General features: G+C 53.5%; 1 protein-coding gene across 3 annotated transcripts in view; it reads right to left on the bottom strand.

Annotated features, from left to right (window-relative positions):
- ca10a (carbonic anhydrase Xa) overlaps nt 1–20,913 on the bottom strand; it is a 322,453-nt gene that overhangs the window by 253,432 nt on the left and 48,108 nt on the right. For all 3 annotated transcript variants that reach the window (XM_059653542.1, XM_059653540.1, XM_059653541.1), the window contains exon 2: nt 6,236–6,310. In XM_059653542.1, coding sequence (XP_059509525.1) covers nt 6,236–6,310 — 75 coding nt within the window. The remainder of the gene's footprint in view (nt 1–6,235; nt 6,311–20,913) is intronic.

Raw genomic sequence — 20,913 nt, forward strand, 5'->3', positions numbered from 1 at the left:
ACAGCGCCAGGGACCCGGGTTCGATTCCACCCTTGGGCGACTGTCTGTGCGGAGTTTGCACATTCTCCCCGTGTCTGCGTGGATTTCCTCCGGGTGCTCCGGTTTCCTCCCACAGTCCAAAGATGTGCAGGCTGGGTGGATTGCCCATGGGAAATTGCTCATAGTGTTCAGGAATGTGGATTATCCACGGGAAATGCAGTGTTATGGGGATGTGTCTGGGTGGAATACTCTTCAGGGGGTCTGTGTGAACTGAATGGCCGGCCTCTACGTTGTAGGGATTCTATGATTACAGCCTCGGAGTAAACAATGCCACCCCGATCCGTCCCCTGCCTCACCCCCCCACTCCCCCCCCCGCCAAACCCTGCCCCCATCCCACTGGCAGCCTCAGAGCCAGAAATCTGCATCTGATCCTTTCGATGCAAACTGAGAGAGAGCAAGGATGAACATTCTCGAACTGTCTGGTGTCCTGTTGTTTCGCACATGGATTTGCTGATAGAGATTGAGGGAAGCTAGTTTAACGAGAGAAGGTGAGACAGACAGAGGGGTTTTGATAAATTGCGACAAAGAAAGAGAGTGAGGTAACTAGAAATGAGAATAACGGTTCGATAGCTCTCCTGTGCCTGACCTTTATAAATATGGGCAGTGAACATGAGAGGGGAGATATCGAGGGAATAGAAAGGCTGCACAGATTTAGTCAAACAATGGTCAAGAAAGAGGCATTTCAGTTCATTACAGAGACAGTGCATAGGCTGGGGGTGTGCTCCTTCACCCATGGAGGGGTTGGGGGGGAGGTGATCGCTTTTACAATCATTCATAGGATGTGTGCATCGCTGGCTGAGCCAGCATTTACTGCCTGTCCCTAGCTGCCCCTGGAGAAGGTGGGGGTGAGCTGCCTTCTTGAACCGCTGCAGTCCACCTGCTGTTGCTTGAACCACCGCCCCCCATTCGGGAGGGAATTCCAGGATTTGGACCCAGTGACAGTGAAGGAACGGTGATATATTTCCAAGTCAGGATGGTGAGTGGCTCGGAGGGGAACTTGCAGGGGGTGGTGTTCCCATGTATCTGCTGCCCATGTCCTTCCAGATGGAAGTGACGGTGTGTTTGGAAGGGGCTGCCTGAGGATCTGTGAATATGAATATCCTTTATTGTCACGTGTACTCCAATACAGAATTACAGGATAACAGTGAAACCATTTTACCATGGCTGCCTTATAAAAACACCACCTCAGGTACAAGAACCTACACACAGATCTTCCAGAGTAAAAAAATAGCATTAATATATAAAAGAGGATTGAAAGGAAAGTAGTAGCTTTACATTTATGTCTAAGAATAAGGTCGAAATGAGGTGGTTATAACATTGTTGAAAGGATTTACATCACAGTCCAGTAAAGAATTTCCAAAGATGTGCAAAACAGCAGCAGCTCAGCACATGGTACCTAGCCCAAGTCCAGCAACCGTCCCCACATTGCTCTAGCCTCCAGTCTGCTCTGTACCAGCACTCAACAGCAACAAGGTGAATTTCTGCAGTGCATCTTGTAGATAGTACACACTGCTGCTACTGACCGTCGGTGGGTGGAGGGAGTGGGATGTTTGTGGATGTGGTACCAATCGAGCGGCTGCTTTGTCCTGGATGGTGTCAGGCTTCCTGAGTGTTGTTGGGGCTGCACCCATCCAGGCAAGTGGGGAGTATTCCATCACACTCCTGACTTGTGCCTTGTAGATGGTGAGACAGGCTTTGGGGAGTCAGGAGGTGAGTTACTCCCTGCAGTATTCCCAGTTTCTAGCCTGCTCTTGTAGTCACTGCATTGATATGGGTCAATGATAACCCCCAGGATATTGATAGTGAGCGATTCAGCGATGGTAACACCATTGAAATGTCAAGGAATGGTGATTAGATTGTTTTTTACTGGTGATGGTCATAGCCTGGCATTTGTGTGGCACGAATGTGACTTGCTACTTGTCAGCCCAAGCCTGGATATTGTCCAGATCTTGCTGCATTTGGACACGGACTGCTTCAGTACCTGAGGAGTCACGAATGGTGGTGAACTTTGTACAATCACCGGTGAACATCCCCACTTCTGGCCATATGGTGGAGGGAAGGTCATTAATGAAGCAGCTGAAGGTGGTTGGGCCGAGGACACTACCCCGAGGAACTCCTGCAGAGGTGTCCTGGAGCTAAGATGACTAACCCCCAGCAACTATAACCATCTTTCTATGTGTCAGGTATGTCTCCAATGAGCAGAGAGTTTGCCCCGTGATACCGATTGATTCTGGTTTTTCTAGTGCTCCATGATGCCACACACAGTCGAATGCAGCCTTGATGTCAAGGGCTGTCACAGAGAAACACAGCAATGTAAAAACAATTGGAGGATAAGGCAACCATTTGGCCCGTTTGTGTCTGCTCTTCCATTCAGTCTGATCGTGGCTGATCATCCAACTGTTCCCACGTTCTCCCCATACTCTTGGTGCCTAAAGCTTTAAGAACTATATCAGAGCCCTGCTTAAAAGTCTTCAATGTTTTGGCCTCAACTACTTTCTGTTATTGTGAATTCCACACTCTCTGGGTGAAGACATTTCTCCACATCCCAGTCCTAAATGACCTACCTCTGTATCCTTAAACAATGATAATGGGAACTGCAGATGCTGGAGAATCCAAGATAACAAAGTGTGAAGCTGGATGAACACAGCAGGCCAAGCAGCATCTCAGGAGCACAAAAGCTGACGTTTCAGGCCGAGACCCTTCATCAGAGATCTAGGCCCGAAACGTCAGCTTTTGTGCTCCTGAGATGCTGCTTGGCCTGCTGTGTTCATCCAGCTCCACACTTTGTTTCCTTAAACAATGACCCTGGTTCGGGACATCCCCACTGTCTGAAACCTCCTTCCTGTGTTTACCCTGTCTAGTCCTGTTCAACTTTATCAGTTTCCACACCCCCCACACTTCTAAACTCCAGGAAATATAATCCTAACCAATTCAGTGTCTCCTCATACATCAGTCCTGCCATCCCAGGAGTCAGCCTGATAAACCTTCACTGTATTCCCCCATCACCAGAGCACCCTCCATCAGATAAAGTTATAGAACATAAAACATAGAACATTACAGCACAGTACAGGCCCTTCGGCCCTCGATGTTGTGCCGACCTGTCATACCGATCTCAAGCCCATCTAACCTACACTACTCCATGTACGTCCATATGCTCATCCAATGATGACTTAAATGTACCTAAAGTTGGCGAATCTACTACCGTTGCAGGCAAAGCGTTCCATTCCCTTACTACTCTCTGAGTAAAGAAACTACCTCTGACATCTGTCCTGTATCTTTCACCCCTCAATTTAAAGCTATGCCCCCTCGTGCTCGCCGTCACCATCCTAGGAAAAAGGCTCTCCCTATCCACCCTGTCTAACCCTCTGATTACTTTATATGTTTCAATTAAGTCACCTCTCAACCTTCTTCTCTCTAATGAAAACAGCCTCAAGTCCCTCAGCCTTTCCTCGTAAGACCTCCCCTCCATACCAGGCAACATCCTGGTAAATCTCCTCTGCACCCTTTCCAAAGCTTCCACATCCTTCTTATAACGCGGTGACCAGAACTGTACACAATACTCCAAGTGCAGCCGCACCAGAGTTTTGTACAGCTTCACCATAACCTCTTGATTACGGAACTCGATCCCTCTATTAATAAAAGCTAAAACACTGTATGCCTTCTTAACAGCCCTGTCAACCTGGGTGTCAACTTTCAAGTATCTGTGTACATGGACACCGAGATCTCTCTGCTCATCTACACTGCTAAGAATCTTACCATTAGCCCTGTACTTTGCCTTCTGGTTACTCCTACCAAAGTGTATCACCTCACACTTGTCTGCATTAAACTCCATCTGCCACCTCTCAGGCCAGCTCTGCAGCTTATCTATGTCTCTCTGTAACCTACAGCATCCTTCGTCACTATCCACAACTCCACCGACCTTAGTGTCATCTGCAAATTTACTAACCCATCCTTCTACGCCCTCATCCAGGTCATTTATAAAAATGACAAACAGCAGTGGACCCAACACCGACCCTTGCGGTACACCGCTAGTAATCCAGGATGAACATTTCCCATCAACTACCACCCTCTGTCTTCTTTCAGCAAGCCAATTTCCGATCCAAACTGCTATATCTCCCACAATTCCATTCCTCCGCATTTTGTACAAGAGACTATTGTGGGGAACCTTATCGAACGCCTTGCTGAAATCCACATACACCACATCAACCGGTTTACTCTCATCTGCCTGTTTGGTCACCTTCTCAAAGAACTCAATAAGGTTTGTGAGGCATGACCTTCCCTTCACAAAACCGTGCTGACTATCCCTAATCAATTTATTCTTTTCTGGATGATTATAAATCCTATCCCTTATAACCTTTTCCAACACTTTACCAACAACTGAGCTAAGGCTCACTGGTCTATAATTACCAGGGTTGTCTCTACTCCTCTTCTTGAACAGGGGAACCACATCTGCTATCCTCCAGTCATCTGGCACTATTCCTGCAGACAATGATGAGTTAAAGATCAATGCCAAAGGCTCGGCAATCTCCTCCCTGGCTTCCCAGAGGATCCTAGGATAAATCCCATCCGGCCCAGGGGAATTATCTATCTTCACCCTCTGAAGGATTTCTAATTCCTCTTCCTTGTGAACCTCAATCCCACCTAGTCTAGTAGCCTGTATCCCAGTATTCTCCTTGACAACAGTGTCGTTTTCTAGAGTGGATACTGTTGAAAAATATTCATTTAGCGCTTCCCCTATCTCATCTGACTCCACACACAACTTACCACTACTATCCTTGATTGGCCCTAATCTTACTTTCGTCATTCTTTTATTCCTTAAATACCTATAGAAAGCCTTAGGGTTTACCCTGATCCTATCCGCCAACGACTTCTCGCGTCTCCTCCTGGATCTTCTGAGCTCTCTCTTCAGGTCGTTCTTAGCTACCTCGTAGCCCTCACGTGCCCTAACTGAGCCTTCACATCTCATCCTAACATAAGCCTTCTTCTTCCTCTTGAACAGAGATTTCACCTCCTTCGTAAACCACGGCTCCCTCACTCTACAGCTTCCTCCCTGCCTGACAGGTACATACTTATCTAGGACACACAGGAGCTTTTCCTTGAATAAGCTCCACATTTCTAATGTGCCCATCCCCTGCAGTTTCCTTCCCCATCCTATGCTCCCTAAATCTTGCCTAATCTCATCGTAATTGCCTTTCTCCCAGCTATAACTCTTGCCCAGTGGTATAAACCTATCCCTTTCCATCACTAAAGTAAACATAACAGAATTGTGATCCCTTTCACCAAAGTGCTCACCTACTTCCAAATCTAACACCTGGCCGGGCTCATTACCCAGTACCAAATCTAATGCGGCTTCGCCCCTTGTTGGCCTATCTACATACTGTGTCAGGAAGCCCTCTCGCACACACTGGACAAAAACTGACCCATCTGTAGTACTCGAACTATAGTGTTCCCAGTCAATATTTGGAAAGTTGAAGACCCCATGACAACTACCCTGTCTCTCTCACTCCTATCGAGAATCATCTTTGCTATCCTTTCCTCTACATCTCTGGCACTATCCGGAGGCCTATAGAAAACTCCCAACAGGGTGACCTCTCCTTTCCTGTTTCTAACCTCAGCCCATACTACCTCAGTTGACGAGTCCCCAAACATCTTTTCTGCAACTGTCATACTGCCCTTGACCAACAATGCCACACCTCCGCCCCTTTTGCCATCTTCTTTGTTCTTACTGAAACATCTAAATCCCAGAACCTGCAACAACCATTCCTGACCCTGCTCTATCCATGTCTCTGAAATGGCCACAACATCGAAGTCCCAGGTACTAACCCATGCTGCAAGTTCACCCACCTTATTCCGGACGCTCCTGGCATTGACATAGACACACTTCAAACCAACTTCTCACGCTATTCCAGGTGTGGTCTCACTAATGCACTAATATCTATATCCCTGTTCCTGTACTCGAACTCTCTCACCATTAAGGCCAACAGACCATTTGTCTTCTTTACTGCCTGCCGTTCCTGCGATGCTTTTTACCTTCTGTCTCTCAATTTAAAGCCTTTAAGTCATAATCGACCTCCCTGTGTTTGCTATCCTCACATTTGATCCACATTCCCGGTAAGCCCTGTGTTCCCCAAATTATTTGAGATGTTTCTTCGTGAAGATAAGGATGAAGAATATAGTTGTTGTGAATGGCACTCACCTGGGACAAAGCTCCCTTGCACCACTTCCTTATAAGCCCACCATCCTTCACTGACTGGGTGAGAGCTGTGCTGGGCTGAAAGATTAAGCAAAGTCAAACCAGATTAGTCCAAAACAGTTAATAATCGCAGATGCTAGAAACCTGAAATAAAAAGAGAAAATACTGGAAACATTCAGTACGTCAGGCAATGCCTGGTGAGAGATGCGTGGATATGAATATTCGGCAAACTGAAACATTAACTGCTCTTCTCTCTCCTCAGACCCTGCCAGATGTACTGAGCATTTCAAACCCACTAAATCCATGGTTTAATTCTTAATACCACAGGCAGCAACTGGCAAGGTTCAGAACAATTTGATTATCCATCCCTTACACTGGTGTCCATGTTACAGTGGACAGCATTTCAAGTGCTTTGTGTTTTGGTTTAATTCTATGGATACAGCCCTGCACAGGTCACTCCTGGTGGATTTGGATGTGTCCTTCACTCTCGAAGCTGGTGGGTGTGATCAGACAGCCCCTGACCATATTCTGCTGTGTCTCAGACTCAGCTTCTCTCAGGGTGACTATTACTTCATTCACTGTGAGTTCAGTATATTTTCTATTTACATCCTGATCGTTCAGTCTCATTGAGGGCAGTCTGCTGGGAAGCAAGCCCTGCTTCTCTGGGAGTCGTTACAAAGCTAAGTGTTTTGAAAAGTGCGTAGAATTTCTTGATTCCCCTGGCCTTTAGACCCAGGTGAGAGAAAATGCGGAGCAGGTTTCTGAACAGGAATTATTATTTATTATAAATCAATAGATCCCAGGCAATCATTAACCAACAATCGACAACTGTACCACTGTACTGACTCAAACTCTAATCACCTTCCAACCACTCCTCACACACTCTCTCACACACACACACACACACACTCGCACACACACACACTTACTCTCTCTCTCACACACACACCCACACTCACTCTCACACACACAGACATGCAGATGTGTGTGCACTCATTGAGACACTCAAACTTGTGCATGCACGCACACAAATACACAGGCACACACACCCCCACACACAAATACACAGACACATAAAGACACACACACAAGCACACACATAGACACACACACACAGGCCCACACAGAAACACACACACAGACACACACACACACAGACACACACACACACACACACACGCACACACACACAGACACACACACACACAGACACACACACACACACACAGACACACAGATACTGGAATAAAACAGGGATGGAGGGAAAGACTGGTTCTGTCAGTGGCCCCTGATCACAGGGTTTGTTGAGATGATTCCTGTACTGGAGAGAATGATCTTTCTCAAGTACTTCGCTTGTGTGTAACAGATATTTCTCTTTTACCTTTCGCCATCATCTCTGCAGAGACTTGTCTTTTTGTATGTGTGTGTGTGTGTGTGTGTGTGTGAGTGAGTGTGTGTGTGTGTGTCTGTGTGTGTGTGTGTGTGTGAGGGGTAGGTGCGTGTGTGTGTGTGTGGGTGTGCATGTGTGTGTGTGTTTGTGTGTGTGTGCATGTGCGTGTGGATGGGCTTGTGTGTGTGTGTGTGTGTGTGTGTGTGTGTGTGCATGTGTGCATGTGCGTGTGGGTGGGCTTGTGTGTGTGTGTGTGTGTGTGTGTGTGTGTGTGTGTGTGTGTGTGTGCATGTGCGTGTGGGTGGGCTTGTGTGTGTGTGTGTGTGCATGTGCGTGTGGGTGGGCTTGTGTGTGCGTGTGTGTGTGTGCTTGCCCGTGGGGTTAAGGGGATATCACTTTATTTCCAGATCATAGTTTCGGTGTATTCCAGTGTTTTCCATTTGCTTTAAGAATGCACTTTGCTCCAAATAAAGAGATTATATTGAGTGCATAAACCCTGGGAGGATTTGTCAGATACTTTAGAGACTTTTAAGTGACTCTTGTATAGGCACATGGAGGATGGCAAAATGTAGGGTACGCAGGGGAGTTTGATCTTTGTAGGACAATAGGTCGGCACAACATAGTGGGCCGAAGGGCCTGTACTGTGATGTTTTGCTCCATGTTTCTCTTATTCAGGATAGCAATTCAAAAGAGAAGCCATTGGCCATTTTTGACAATTGAATCACAATTGTGTCCTCATGATGCGATGGGTGCAGAAGTGTGTCTCAATTATCAGACAACCTGTCACATCACAGTTCCAACACCCCTTCCTCAACTCTGTCACACCACTGCTCAATAAATGCTTGCTTTCCTCGTTTCTCAGATATCTGGTGTAACGGGTCATTTCCAAGCCCCAAATTTACAACCCAACGTATTTGTCACTCAAACCGCGAGATAAAAACAGAAGGCGAGGAGGAAAGAGAGAAAAACAAATGGTGAGGGTGCCCAGAGTAAAGGACAAAGTGTGTGTTAATAACAGTGAGGGAGAGAGCCTGGAGCAAAAGCAGATGCTGTTTTGAGAATAAAGCCATGAAAACACGAAATTGTGCAATGGTGTGGTGTTGGTGGAGGAGGGGTGTACGGGCGAGTGGGTAGGAGCAGGGAGTAGTGAGATGTGATCCACATAGAGCACACACTGCAACGTTGTTGAATTCAATGTTGAGTGCTGACGCTTGTTAAGTGCCTAGACGGGAAACAGGGTCGGAGCAAATTACTGCAGATGCTGGGATCTGAACTGAAAACAACAAATAGTGGAGATCACAGCAGCTCAGTCATGGAGAGAGAGCAAGCTAACATTTTGAGTCTAAATAACTCTTCACCAGAGCTGGTGTAAAAGCTGCCCCCTCCACACTTTCATGTCAGCGCTGATGAAGAGTCATCTAGACTCGAAGCGTTACCCTGGGAAATGAGGTGTTGTTCCTCCAGCTTGTGTGGACCTTCATTGGAGCATTGTAGCAGCCCAAGGATGGAGGTGTCAGTGTGTGAGTGAGGGGATTTATTGAAATGACAAGCAGCTGATAGCTCAGTGTCGTTCCCCTGGACAGAGCAAAGATGTTCGGCAAAGTGTTCACCAAATCTGTGTTTAGTTTAGGGACAGCTTAGTGAGCAAAAAATACAGGATATTGATTGAAAGAAGCACTCTTGAGACGTGAGAAAGATGATAACTGATTTGTGGTTAGCGCCGCAGACTCACAGCACCAGGGGCCCGGGTTCGATTCCACCCTCAGGCGACTGTGTGGAGTTTGCACATTCTCCCCGAGTCTGTGTGTGTTTCCTCTGGGTGCTCCAGTTTCCTCCCACAATCCAGAGACGTACAGGCTAGGGTGTGAATTGGCCATGCTAAATTACCCATAATGCCCAGGGATGTGCAGGCCAGGTGTGTTAGCCATGGGAAATGCAGGGTAACTGGAATAGGGTTAGGGTGTGGGTCTGGGCGGGATGCTCCTCAGAAGGTCATTGTGGACTCGATGGGCCGAATGGCCTGTTTCTACACTGCAGGGATTCTATAAATATAAGAGATGAGTAAGAGATTACCATGAGATGAATATATGTACATCTTGTGTTTTGTCATCCATGTGTCATATATCTTGAGATGAAATGGAGTTTTGAGATGGGATATCATCTCTCTTAAGAGTGTGAGTATGTAACAGACTGTACCCTTTGGACTGAAAATGAGAAAAATGGGCACTGCTTTTGAGGGACGAGAATGTACGCGGATTTATTTGCAGCTTTTCCTTTGCCATCTGAAACTGAAGGTCACAGGTCACAAGATAACAAAGTGTGGGGCAGGATGAACACAGAAGGCCAAGCAGCATCTCAGGAACAAGAAAGCTGACGTTTCGGGCCGAGACCCTTCATCAGAGAGCACCAGTGCTCCTGAGATGCTGCTGGGCCTGCTGTGTTCATCCAGCCCCGCATTTTGTTATCTTGGATTCTCCAGCATCTGCAGTTCCCTTTATCACCATCACAGGTCACAGCCCACTCGCCTCCCCCACGCGGCGTGGATATGGAGGGAACGCTGCACTGCAGTCTGGGGACCTCTCTCCAACATCTGAAACTGCAGGTCACAGGTCACAGCCCACTCGCCTCCCCCACGCGGCGTGGGTATGGAGGGAACGCTGCACTGCAGTCTGGGGACCTCTCTCCAACATCTGAAACTGCAGGTCACAGGTCACAGCTCACTCGCCTCCCCCACGCGGCGTGGATATGGAGGGAACGCTGCACTGCAGTCTGGGGACCTCTCTCCAACATCTGAAACTCTAGGTCACAGGTCACAGCCCACTCGCCTCCCCCACGCGGCGTGGGTATGGAGGGAACGCTGCACTGCAGTCTGGGGACCTCTCTCCAACATCTGAAACTGCAGGTCACAGGTCACAGCCCACTCGCCTCCCCCACGCGGCGTGGATATGGAGGGAACGCTGCACTGCAGTCTGAGGACCTCTGTCCAACATCTGAAACTCTTGGTCACAGGTCACAGCCCACTCGCCTCCCCCACGCGGCGTGGGTATGGAGGGAACGCTGCACTGCAGTCTGGGGACCTCTCTCCAACATCTGAAACTGCAGGTCACAGGTCACAGCCCACTCGCCTCCCCCACGCGGCGTGGGTATGGAGGGAACGCTGCACTGCAGTCTGGGGACCTCTCTCCAACATCTGAAACTGCAGGTCACAGGTCACAGCTCACTCGCCTCCCCCACGCGGCGTGGATATGGAGGGAACGCTGCACTGCCGTCTGGGGACCTCTCTCCAGCATCTGAAACTCTAGGTCACAGGTCACAGCTCACTCGCCTCCCCCACCCGGCGTGGGTATGGAGGGAACGCTGCACTGCAGTCTGGGGACCTCTCTCCAGCATCTGAAACTCTTGGTCACAGGTCACAGCCCACTCGCCTCCCCCACGCGGCGTGGGTATGGAGGGAACGCTGCACTGCCGTCTGGGGACCTCTCTCCAACATCTGAAACTGCAGGTCACAGGTCACAGCTCACTCGCCTCCCCCACGCGGCGTGGATATGGAGGGAACGCTGCACTGCCGTCTGGGGACCTCTCTCCAACATCTGAAACTGCAGGTCACAGCCCACTCGCCTCCCCCACGCGGCGTGGATATGGAGGGAACACTGCACTGCCGTCTGGGGACCTCTCTCCAGCATCTGAAACTGCAGGTCACAGGTCACAGCCCACTCGCCTCCCCCACGCGGCCTGGGTATGGAGGGAACGCTGCACTGCAGTCTGGGGACCTCTCTCCAACATCTGAAACTGCAGGTCACAGGTCACAGCTCACTCGCCTCCCCCACGCGGCGTGGGTATGGAGGGAACGCTGCACTGCCGTCTGGGGACCTCTCTCCAACATCTGAAACTGCAGGTCACAGGTCACAGCTCACTCGCCTCCCCCACGTGGCGTGGGTATGGAGGGAACGCTGCACTGCAGTCTGGTAACCTCTCTCCAGCATCTGAAACTGCAGGTCACAGGTCACAGCCCACTCGCCTTCCCCACGCGGCGTGGGTATGGAGGGAACGCTGCACTGCAGCCTGGGGACCTCTCTCCAACATCTGAAACTGCAGGTCACAGGTCACAGCTCACTCGCCTCCCCCACGCGGCGTGGGTATGGAGGGAACACTGCACTGCAGTCTGGGGACCTCTCTCCAACATCTGAAACTGCAGGTCACAGGTCACAGCTCACTCGCCTCCCCCACGCGGCGTGGATATGGAGGGAACGCTGCACTGCAGCCTGGGGACCTCTCTCCAACATCTGAAACTCTAGGTCACAGGTCACAGCCCACTCGCCTCCCCCACGCGGCGTGGGTATGGAGGGAATGCTGCACTGCAGTCTGGGGACCTCTCTCCAACATCTGAAACTCTAGGTCACAGGTCACAGCTCACTCGCCTCTCCCACGCGGCGTGGGTATGGAGGGAACGCTGCACTGCAGTCTGGGGACCTCTCTCCAACATCTGAAACTCTTGGTCACAGGTCACAGCTCACTCGCCTCCCCCACGCGGCGTGGGTATGGAGGGAACGCTGCACTGCAGTCTGGGGACCTCTCTCCAACATCTGAAACTCTTGGTCACAGGTCACAGCTCACTCGCCTCCCCCACGCGGCGTGGATATGGAGGGAACGCTGCACTGCCGTCTGGGGACCTCTCTCCAACATCTGAAACTCTAGGTCACAGGTCACAGCCCACTCGCCTCCCCCACGCGGCATGGGTATGGAGGGAACGCTGCACTGCAGTCTGGGGACCTCTCTCCAACATCTGAAACTGCAGGTCACAGGTCACAGCTCACTCGCCTCCCCCACGCGGCGTGGGTATGGAGGGAACGCTGCACTGCAGTCTGGGGACCTCTCTCCAACATCTGAAACTCTTGGTCACAGGTCACAGCTCACTTGCCTCCCCCATGCGGCGTGGATATGGAGGGAACGCTGCACTGCTGTCTGCGGACCTCTCTCCAACATCTGAAACTCTAGGTCACAGGTCACAGCCCTCTCGCCTCCCCCACGCGGCGTGGGTATGGAGGGAACGCTGCACTGCCGTCTGGGGACCTCTCTCAAACATCTGAAACTGCAGGTCACAGGTCACAGCCCACTCGCCTCCCCCACGCGGCGTGGGTATGGAGGGAACGCTGCACTGCCGTCTGGGGACCTCTCTCCAACATCTGAAACTGCAGGTCACAGGTCACAGCTCACTCGCCTCCCCCACGCGGCGTGGGTATGGAGGGAACGCTGCACTGCAGTCTGGGGACCTCTCTCCAACATCTGAAACTGCAGGTCACAGGTCACAGCACACTCGCCTCCCCCACGCGGCGTGGGTATGGAGGGAATGCTGCACTGCAGTCTGGGGACCTCTCTCCAACATCTGAAACTCTAGGTCACAGGTCACAGCCCACTCGCCTCCCCCACGCGGCGTGGGTATGGAGGGAACGCTGCACTGCAGTCTGGGGACCTCTCTCCAACATCTGAAACTCTAGGTCACAGGTCACAGCCCACTCGCCTCCCCCACGCGGCGTGGATATGGAGGGAACGCTGCACTGCAGTCTGGGGACCTCTCTCCAACATCTGAAACTCTTGGTCACAGGTCACAGCCCACTCGCCTCCCCCACGCGGCGTGGATATGGAGGGAACGCTGCACTGCAGTCTGAGGACCTCTCTCCAACATCTGAAACTCTTGGTCACAGGTCACAGCCCACTCGCCTCCCCCACGCGGCGTGGATATGGAGGGAACGCTGCACTGCAGTCTGGGGACCTCTCTCCAACATCTGAAACTGCAGGTCACAGGTCACAGCTCACTCGCCTCCCCCACGCGGCGTGGGTATGGAGGGAACGCTGCACTGCAGTCTGGGGACCTCTCTCCAGCATCTGAAACTGCAGGTCACAGGTCACAGCTCACTCGCCTCCCCCACGCGGCGTGGGTATGGAGGGAACGCTGCACTGCAGTCTGGGGACCTCTCTCCAACATCTGAAACTCTTGGTCTCAGGTCACAGCTCACTCGCCTCCCCCACGCGGCGTGGGTATGGAGGGAACGCTGCACTGCAGTCTGGGGACCTCTCTCCAACATCTGAAACTCTAGGTCACAGGTCACAGCCCACTCGCCTCCCCCACGCGGCGTGGGTATGGAGGGAACGCTGCACTGCCATCTGGGGACCTCTCTCCAACATCTGAAACTGCAGGTCACAGGTCACAGCCCACTCGCCTCCCCCACGCGGCATGGGTATGGAGGGAATGCTGCACTGCCGTCTGGGGACCTCTCTCCAACATCTGAAACTGCAGGTCACAGGTCACAGCTCACTCGCCTCCCCCACGCGGCGTGGGTATGGAGGGAACGCTGCACTGCAGTCTGGGGACCTCTCTCCAACATCTGAAACTGCAGGTCACAGGTCACAGCCCACTCGCCTCCCCCACGCGGCGTGGGTATGGAGGGAACGCTGCACTGCCGTCTGGGGACCTCTCTCCAACATCTGAAACTCTAGGTCACAGGTCACAGCTCACTCGCCTCCCCCACGCGGCGTGGGTATGGAGGGAACGCTGCACTGCAGTCTGGGGACCTCTCTCCAACATCTGAAACTGCAGGTCACAGGTCACAGCTCACTCGCCTCCCCCACGCGGCGTGGATATGGAGGGAACGCTGCACTGCAGTCTGGGGACCTCTCTCCAACATCTGAAACTCTAGGTCACAGGTCACAGCTCACTCGCCTCCCCCACGCGGCGTGGGTATGGAGGGAACGCTGCACTGCAGTCTGGGGACCTCTCTCCAACATCTGAAACTGCAGGTCACAGGTCACAGCTCACTCGCCTCCCCCACGCGGCGTGGATATGGAGGGACCGCTGCACTGCAGTCTGGGGACCTCTCTCCAACATCTGAAACTGCAGGTCACAGGTCACAGCCCACTCGCCTCCCCCACGCGGCGTGGGTATGGAGGGAACGCTGCACTGCCGTCTGGGGACCTCTCTCCAACATCTGAAACTGCAGGTCACAGGTCACAGCTCACTCGCCTCCCCCACGCGGCGTGGGTATGGAGGGAACGCTGCACTGCAGTCTGGGGACCTCTCTCCAACATCTGAAACTGCAGGTCACAGGTCACAGCTCACTCGCCTCCCCCACGCGGCGTGGATATGGAGGGAACGCTGCACTGCAGCCTGGGGACCTCTCTCCAACATCTGAAACTGCAGGTCACAGGTCACAGCTCACTCGCCTCCCCCACGCGGCGTGGATATGGAGGGAACGCTGCACTGCAGTCTGGGGACCTCTCTCCAACATCTGAAACTCTAGGTCACAGGTCACAGCTCACTCGCCTCCCCCACGCGGCGTGGGTATGGAGGGAACGCTGCACTGCCGTCTGGGGACCTCTCTCCAACATCTGAAACTCTAGGTCACAGGTCACAGCTCACTCGCCTCCCCCACGCGGCGTGGGTATGGAGGGAACGCTGCACTGCAGTCTGGGGACCTCTCTCCAACATCTGAAACTCTAGGTCACAGGTCACAGCTCACTCGCCTCCCCCACGCGGCGTGGGTATGGAGGGAACGCTGCACTGCCGTCTGGGGACCTCTCTCCAACAGCTGAAACTCTAGGTCACAGGTCACAGCTCACTCGCCTCCCCCACGCGGCGTGGATATGGAGGGAACGCTGCACTGCAGTCTGGGGACCTCTCTCCAGCATCTGAAACTCTAGGTCACAGGTCACAGCCCACTCGCCTCCCCCACGCGGCGTGGGTATGGAGGGAACGCTGCACTGCAGCCTGGGGACCTCTCTCCAACATCTGAAACTGCAGGTCACAGGTCACAGCTCACTCGCCTCCCCCACGCGGCGTGGATATGGAGGGAACGCTGCACTGCAGTCTGGGGACCTCTCTCCAACATCTGAAACTGCAGGTCACAGGTCACAGCTCACTCGCCTCCCCCACGCGGCGTGGGTATGGAGGGAACGCTGCACTGCCGTCTGGGGACCTCTCTCCAACATCTGAAACTGCAGGTCACAGGTCACAGCTCACTCGCCTCCCCCACGCGGCGTGGGTATGGAGGGAACACTGCACTGCCATCTGGGGACCTCTCTCCAACATCTGAAACTCTAGGTCACAGGTCACAGCCCACTCGCCTCCCCCACGCGGCGTGGGTATGGAGGGAACGCTGCACTGCAGCCTGGGGACCTCTCTCCAACATCTGAAACTGCAGGTCACAGGTCACAGCCCACTCGCCTCCCCGACGCGGCGTGGATATGGAGGGAACGCTGCACTGCCGTCTGGGGACCTCTCTCCAACATCTGAAACTGCAGGTCACAGGTCACAGCCCACTCGCCTCCCCCACGCGGCGTGGATATGGAGGGAACGCTGCACTGCCGTCTGGGGACCTCTCTCCAACATCTGAAACTGCAGGTCACAGGTCACAGCTCACTCGCCTCCCCCACGCGGCGTGGGTATGGAGGGAACGCTGCACTGCCGTCTGGGGACCTCTCTACAACATCTGAAACTCTAGGTCACAGGTCACAGCCCACTCGCCTCCTCCACGCGGCGTGGGTATGGAGGGAACGCTGCACTGCCGTCTGGGGACCTCTCTCCAGCATCTGAAACTGCAGGTCACAGGTCACAGCTCACTCGCCTCTCCCACGCGGCGTGGGTATGGAGGGAACGCTGCACTGCTGTCTGGGGACCTCTCTCCAGCATCTGAAACTGCAGGTCACAGGTCACAGCTCACTCGCCTCCTCCACGCGGCGTGGGTATGGAGGGAACGCTGCACTGCAGTCTGGGGACCTCTCTCCAGCATCTGAAACTCTAGGTCACAGGTCACAGCTCACTCGCCTCCCCCACGCGGCGTGGGTATGGAGGGAACGCTGCACTGCAGTCTGGGGACCTCTCTCCAACATCTGAAACTGCAGGTCACAGGTCACAGCTCACTCGCCTCCCCCACGCGGCGTGGATATGGAGGGAACGCTGCACTGCTGTCTGGGGACCTCTCTCCAGCATCTGAAACTGCAGGTCACAGGTCACAGCTCACTCGCCTCCTCCACGCGGCGTGGGTATGGAGGGAACGCTGCACTGCCGTCTGGGGACCTCTCTCCAACATCTGAAACTCTAGGTCACAGGTCACAGCTCACTCGCCTCCCCCACGCGGCGTGGGTATGGAGGGAACACTGCACTGCAGTCTGGGGACCTCTCTCCAACATCTGAAACTGCAGGTCACAGGTCACAGCTCACTCGCCTCCCCCATGCGGCGTGGGTATGGAGGGAACGCTGCACTGCCGTCTGGGGACCTCTCTCCAACATCTGAAACTGCAGGTCACAGGTCACAGCCCACTCGCCTCCCCCACGCGGCGTGGATATGGAGGGAACGCTGCACTGCCGTCTGGGGACCTCTCTCCAACATCTGAAACTCTTGGTCACAGGTCACAGCTCACTCGCCTCCCCCACGCGGCGTGGATATGGAGGGAACGCTGCACTGCAGTCTGGGGACCTCTCTCCAACATCTGAAACTGCAGGTCACAGGTCACAGCCCACTCGCCTCCTCCACGCGGCGTGGGTATGGAGGGAACGCTGCACTGCCGTCTGGGGACCTCTCTCCAACATCTGAAACTGCAGGTCACAGGTCACAGCCCACTCGCCTCCTCCACGCGGCGTGGGTATGGAGGGAACGCTGCACTGCCGTCTGGGGACCTCTCTCCAGCATCTGAAACTCTAGGTCACAGGTCACAGCTCACTCGCCTCCCCCACGCGGCGTGGGTATGGAGGGAACGCTGCACTGCAGTCTGGGGACCTCTCTCCAACATCTGAAACTGCAGGTCACAGGTCACAGCCCACTCGCCTCCCCCACGCGGCGTGGGTATGGAGGGAACGCTGCACTGCAGTCTGGGGACCTCTCTCCAACATTTGAAACTCTAGGTCACAGGTCACAGCTCACTCGCCTCCCTCACGCGGCGTGGGTATGGAGGGAACGCTGCACTGCAGTCTGGGGACCTCTCTCCAACAGCTGAAACTCTAGGTCACAGGTCACAGCTCACTCGCCTCCCTCACGCGGCGTGGGTATGGAGGGAACGCTGCACTGCAGTCTGGGGACCTCTCTCCAACATCTGAAACTCTAGGTCACAGGTCACAGCTCACTCGCCTCCCCCACGCGGCGTGGATATGGAGGGAACGCTGCACTGCAGTCTGGGGACCTCTCTCCAGCATCTGAAACTCTAGGTCACAGGTCACAGCCCACTCGCCTCCCCCACGCGGCGTGGGTATGGAGGGAACGCTGCACTGCAGCCTGGGGACCTCTCTCCAACATCTGAAACTGCAGGTCACAGGTCACAGCTCACTCGCCTCCCCCACGCGGCGTGGATATGGAGGGAACGCTGCACTGCAGTCTGGGGACCTCTCTCCAACATCTGAAACTGCAGGTCACAGGTCACAGCTCACTCGCCTCCCCCACGCGGCGTGGGTATGGACGGAACGCTGCACTGCCGTCTGGGGACCTCTCTCCAACATCTGAAACTGCAGGTCACAGGTCACAGCTCACTCGCCTCCCCCACGCGGCGTGGGTATGGAGGGAACACTGCACTGCCATCTGGGGACCTCTCTCCAACATCTGAAACTCTAGGTCACAGGTCACAGCCCACTCGCCTCCCCCACGCGGCGTGGGTATGGAGGGAACGCTGCACTGCAGCCTGGGGACCTCTCTCCAACATCTGAAACTGCAGGTCACAGGTCACAGCCCACTCGCCTCCCCGACGCGGCGTGGATATGGAGGGAACGCTGCACTGCCGTCTGGGGACCTCTCTCCAACATCTGAAACTGCAGGTCACAGGTCACAGCCCACTCGCCTCCCCCACGCGGCGTGGATATGGAGGGAACGCTGCACTGCCGTCTGGGGACCTCTCTCCAACATCTGAAACTGCAGGTCACAGGTCACAGCTCACTCGCCTCCCCCACGCGGCGTGGGTATGGAGGGAACGCTGCACTGCCGTCTGGGGACCTCTCTACAACATCTGAAACTCTAGGTCACAGGTCGCAGCCCACTCGCCTCCTCCACGCGGCGTGGGTATGGAGGGAACGCTGCACTGCCGTCTGGGGACCTCTCTCCAGCATCTGAAACTGCAGGTCACAGGTCACAGCTCACTCGCCTCTCCCACGCGGCGTGGGTATGGAGGGAACGCTGCACTGCTGTCTGGGGACCTCTCTCCAGCATCTGAAACTGCAGGTCACAGGTCACAGCTCACTCGCCTCCTCCACGCGGCGTGGGTATGGAGGGAACGCTGCACTGCAGTCTGGGGACCTCTCTCCAGCATCTGAAACTCTAGGTCACAGGTCACAGCTCACTCGCCTCCCCCACGCGGCGTGGGTATGGAGGGAACGCTGCACTGCAGTCTGGGGACCTCTCTCCAACATCTGAAACTGCAGGTCACAGGTCACAGCTCACTCGCCTCCCCCACGCGGCGTGGATATGGAGGGAACGCTGCACTGCTGTCTGGGGACCTCTCTCCAGCATCTGAAACTGCAGGTCACAGGTCACAGCTCACTCGCCTCCTCCACGCGGCGTGGGTATGGAGGGAACGCTGCACTGCCGTCTGGGGACCTCTCTCCAACATCTGAAACTGCAGGTCACAGGTCACAGCCCACTAGCCTCCCCCACGCGGCGTGGATATGGAGGGAACGCTGCACTGCCGTCTGGGGACCTCTCTCCAACATCTGAAACTCTTGGTCACAGGTCACAGCTCACTCGCCTCCCCCACGCGGCGTGGATATGGAGGGAACGCTGCACTGCAGTCTGGGGACCTCTCTCCAACATCTGAAACTGCAGGTCACAGGTCACAGCTCACTCGCCTCCCCCACGCGGCGTGGGTATTGAGGGAACGCTGCACTGCCGTCTGGGGACCTCTCTCCAACATCTGAAACTGCAGGTCACAGGTCACAGCCCACTCGCCTCCCCCACGCGGCGTGGGTATGGAGGGAACGCTGCACTGCAGTCTGGGGACCTCTCTCCAACATCTGAAACTCTTGGTCACAGGTCACAGCTCACTCGCCTCCCCCACGCGGCGTGGGTATGGAGGGAACGCTGCACTGCAGTCTGGGGACCTCTCTCCAGCATCTTATGTTTGTTGTTTTGGTTGTACAGTGTGTGGGAGCTTGCAGTGTATAAAGTGGGCTTATTGTTTACTGCGTTACAACATCGATAACCATTCAAAATCAGCTCATTGGCTGTGAAAAGCTTTTAGATGCCCTGAGGCTGTGAAAGGCATTATACAAATGTGAAACTGACTTCACTACCCAGCCGTATATCTCACTATGAGCCACTTGGTGACATTGTCTGTTTGTAATCCATGGCCTTCTTCAGTCTCCCCCTCCATGTCCCTCTGTGCTCAGGACCATCTCTGTGTACTCGAGCACTTCCCATCCTTTAGATAACAAAGTGTGGAGCTGGATGAACACAGCAGGCCAAGCAGCATCTCAGGAGCACAAAAGCTGACATTTCGGGCCTAGACCCTTCATCCTTTCGATGTTCCCTGTCTATCCTCATCATCTTCCTTGGATCCTGTGAACAAATGTCATTCCTGTCACATCATGATTGCAAAACTTTAAAAGTTTAAAATGGGATGTGGAAATTCTCTCCCAACTCTGAGCATGCCAACTCTGAAATTCATTCTGAATTAATGATGTTGGCAGGGAGCCAGGAATGGGTTTTAAACAAGTTTACACTCTTTTTCACTGACGTTGATGAGATTCCAGTCTGTCATGTGATACTAGGACCTAGACAATACTTTTTCATGAACAGCCATTGCTGTTAACTCACAATGTGCCCTCCAAACCTTCTGTACGTGAGTAGGTAGGTAATGAAAATGAGACCTGGGTCCTAGAACACTGGGGAATTCAATAGTCTTTTATCACAACTATTGGTATGTACAGATATTACAATCGCAGACAAAGCTAATGCAAATGTCCTGTAGCACAACTCTTCAGCATTTCATGCTACAGGAGGACTCAGTAAGATGGTGACTGAGACCTTCATACCATCAGCTCATGTGCCATGACACAGTGATGATATCATGAGCTTTTCTTTAAAATATATCACATACTCACTGTGAGGCATAACACAACATACACAGCAATCTATTCACAATGAGCAAAATACTGACTGAATCTGCCCAGCTCACACCTGTAAAACTCACAACACAGAGTCTAACATTAGACCTGATTCTGCAGTTGGACAGTATTTGCTGGATAATCCTGATCGTATGAAAAATTGCATTCTCAATAATTTGGGATTGTCAATCAGGCTTGCAGTGTGACATAGCTGTG

Source organism: Stegostoma tigrinum, chromosome 22 (assembly GCF_030684315.1).
Source record: "Stegostoma tigrinum isolate sSteTig4 chromosome 22, sSteTig4.hap1, whole genome shotgun sequence".
Classification (NCBI taxonomy): domain Eukaryota; kingdom Metazoa; phylum Chordata; class Chondrichthyes; order Orectolobiformes; family Stegostomatidae; genus Stegostoma; species Stegostoma tigrinum.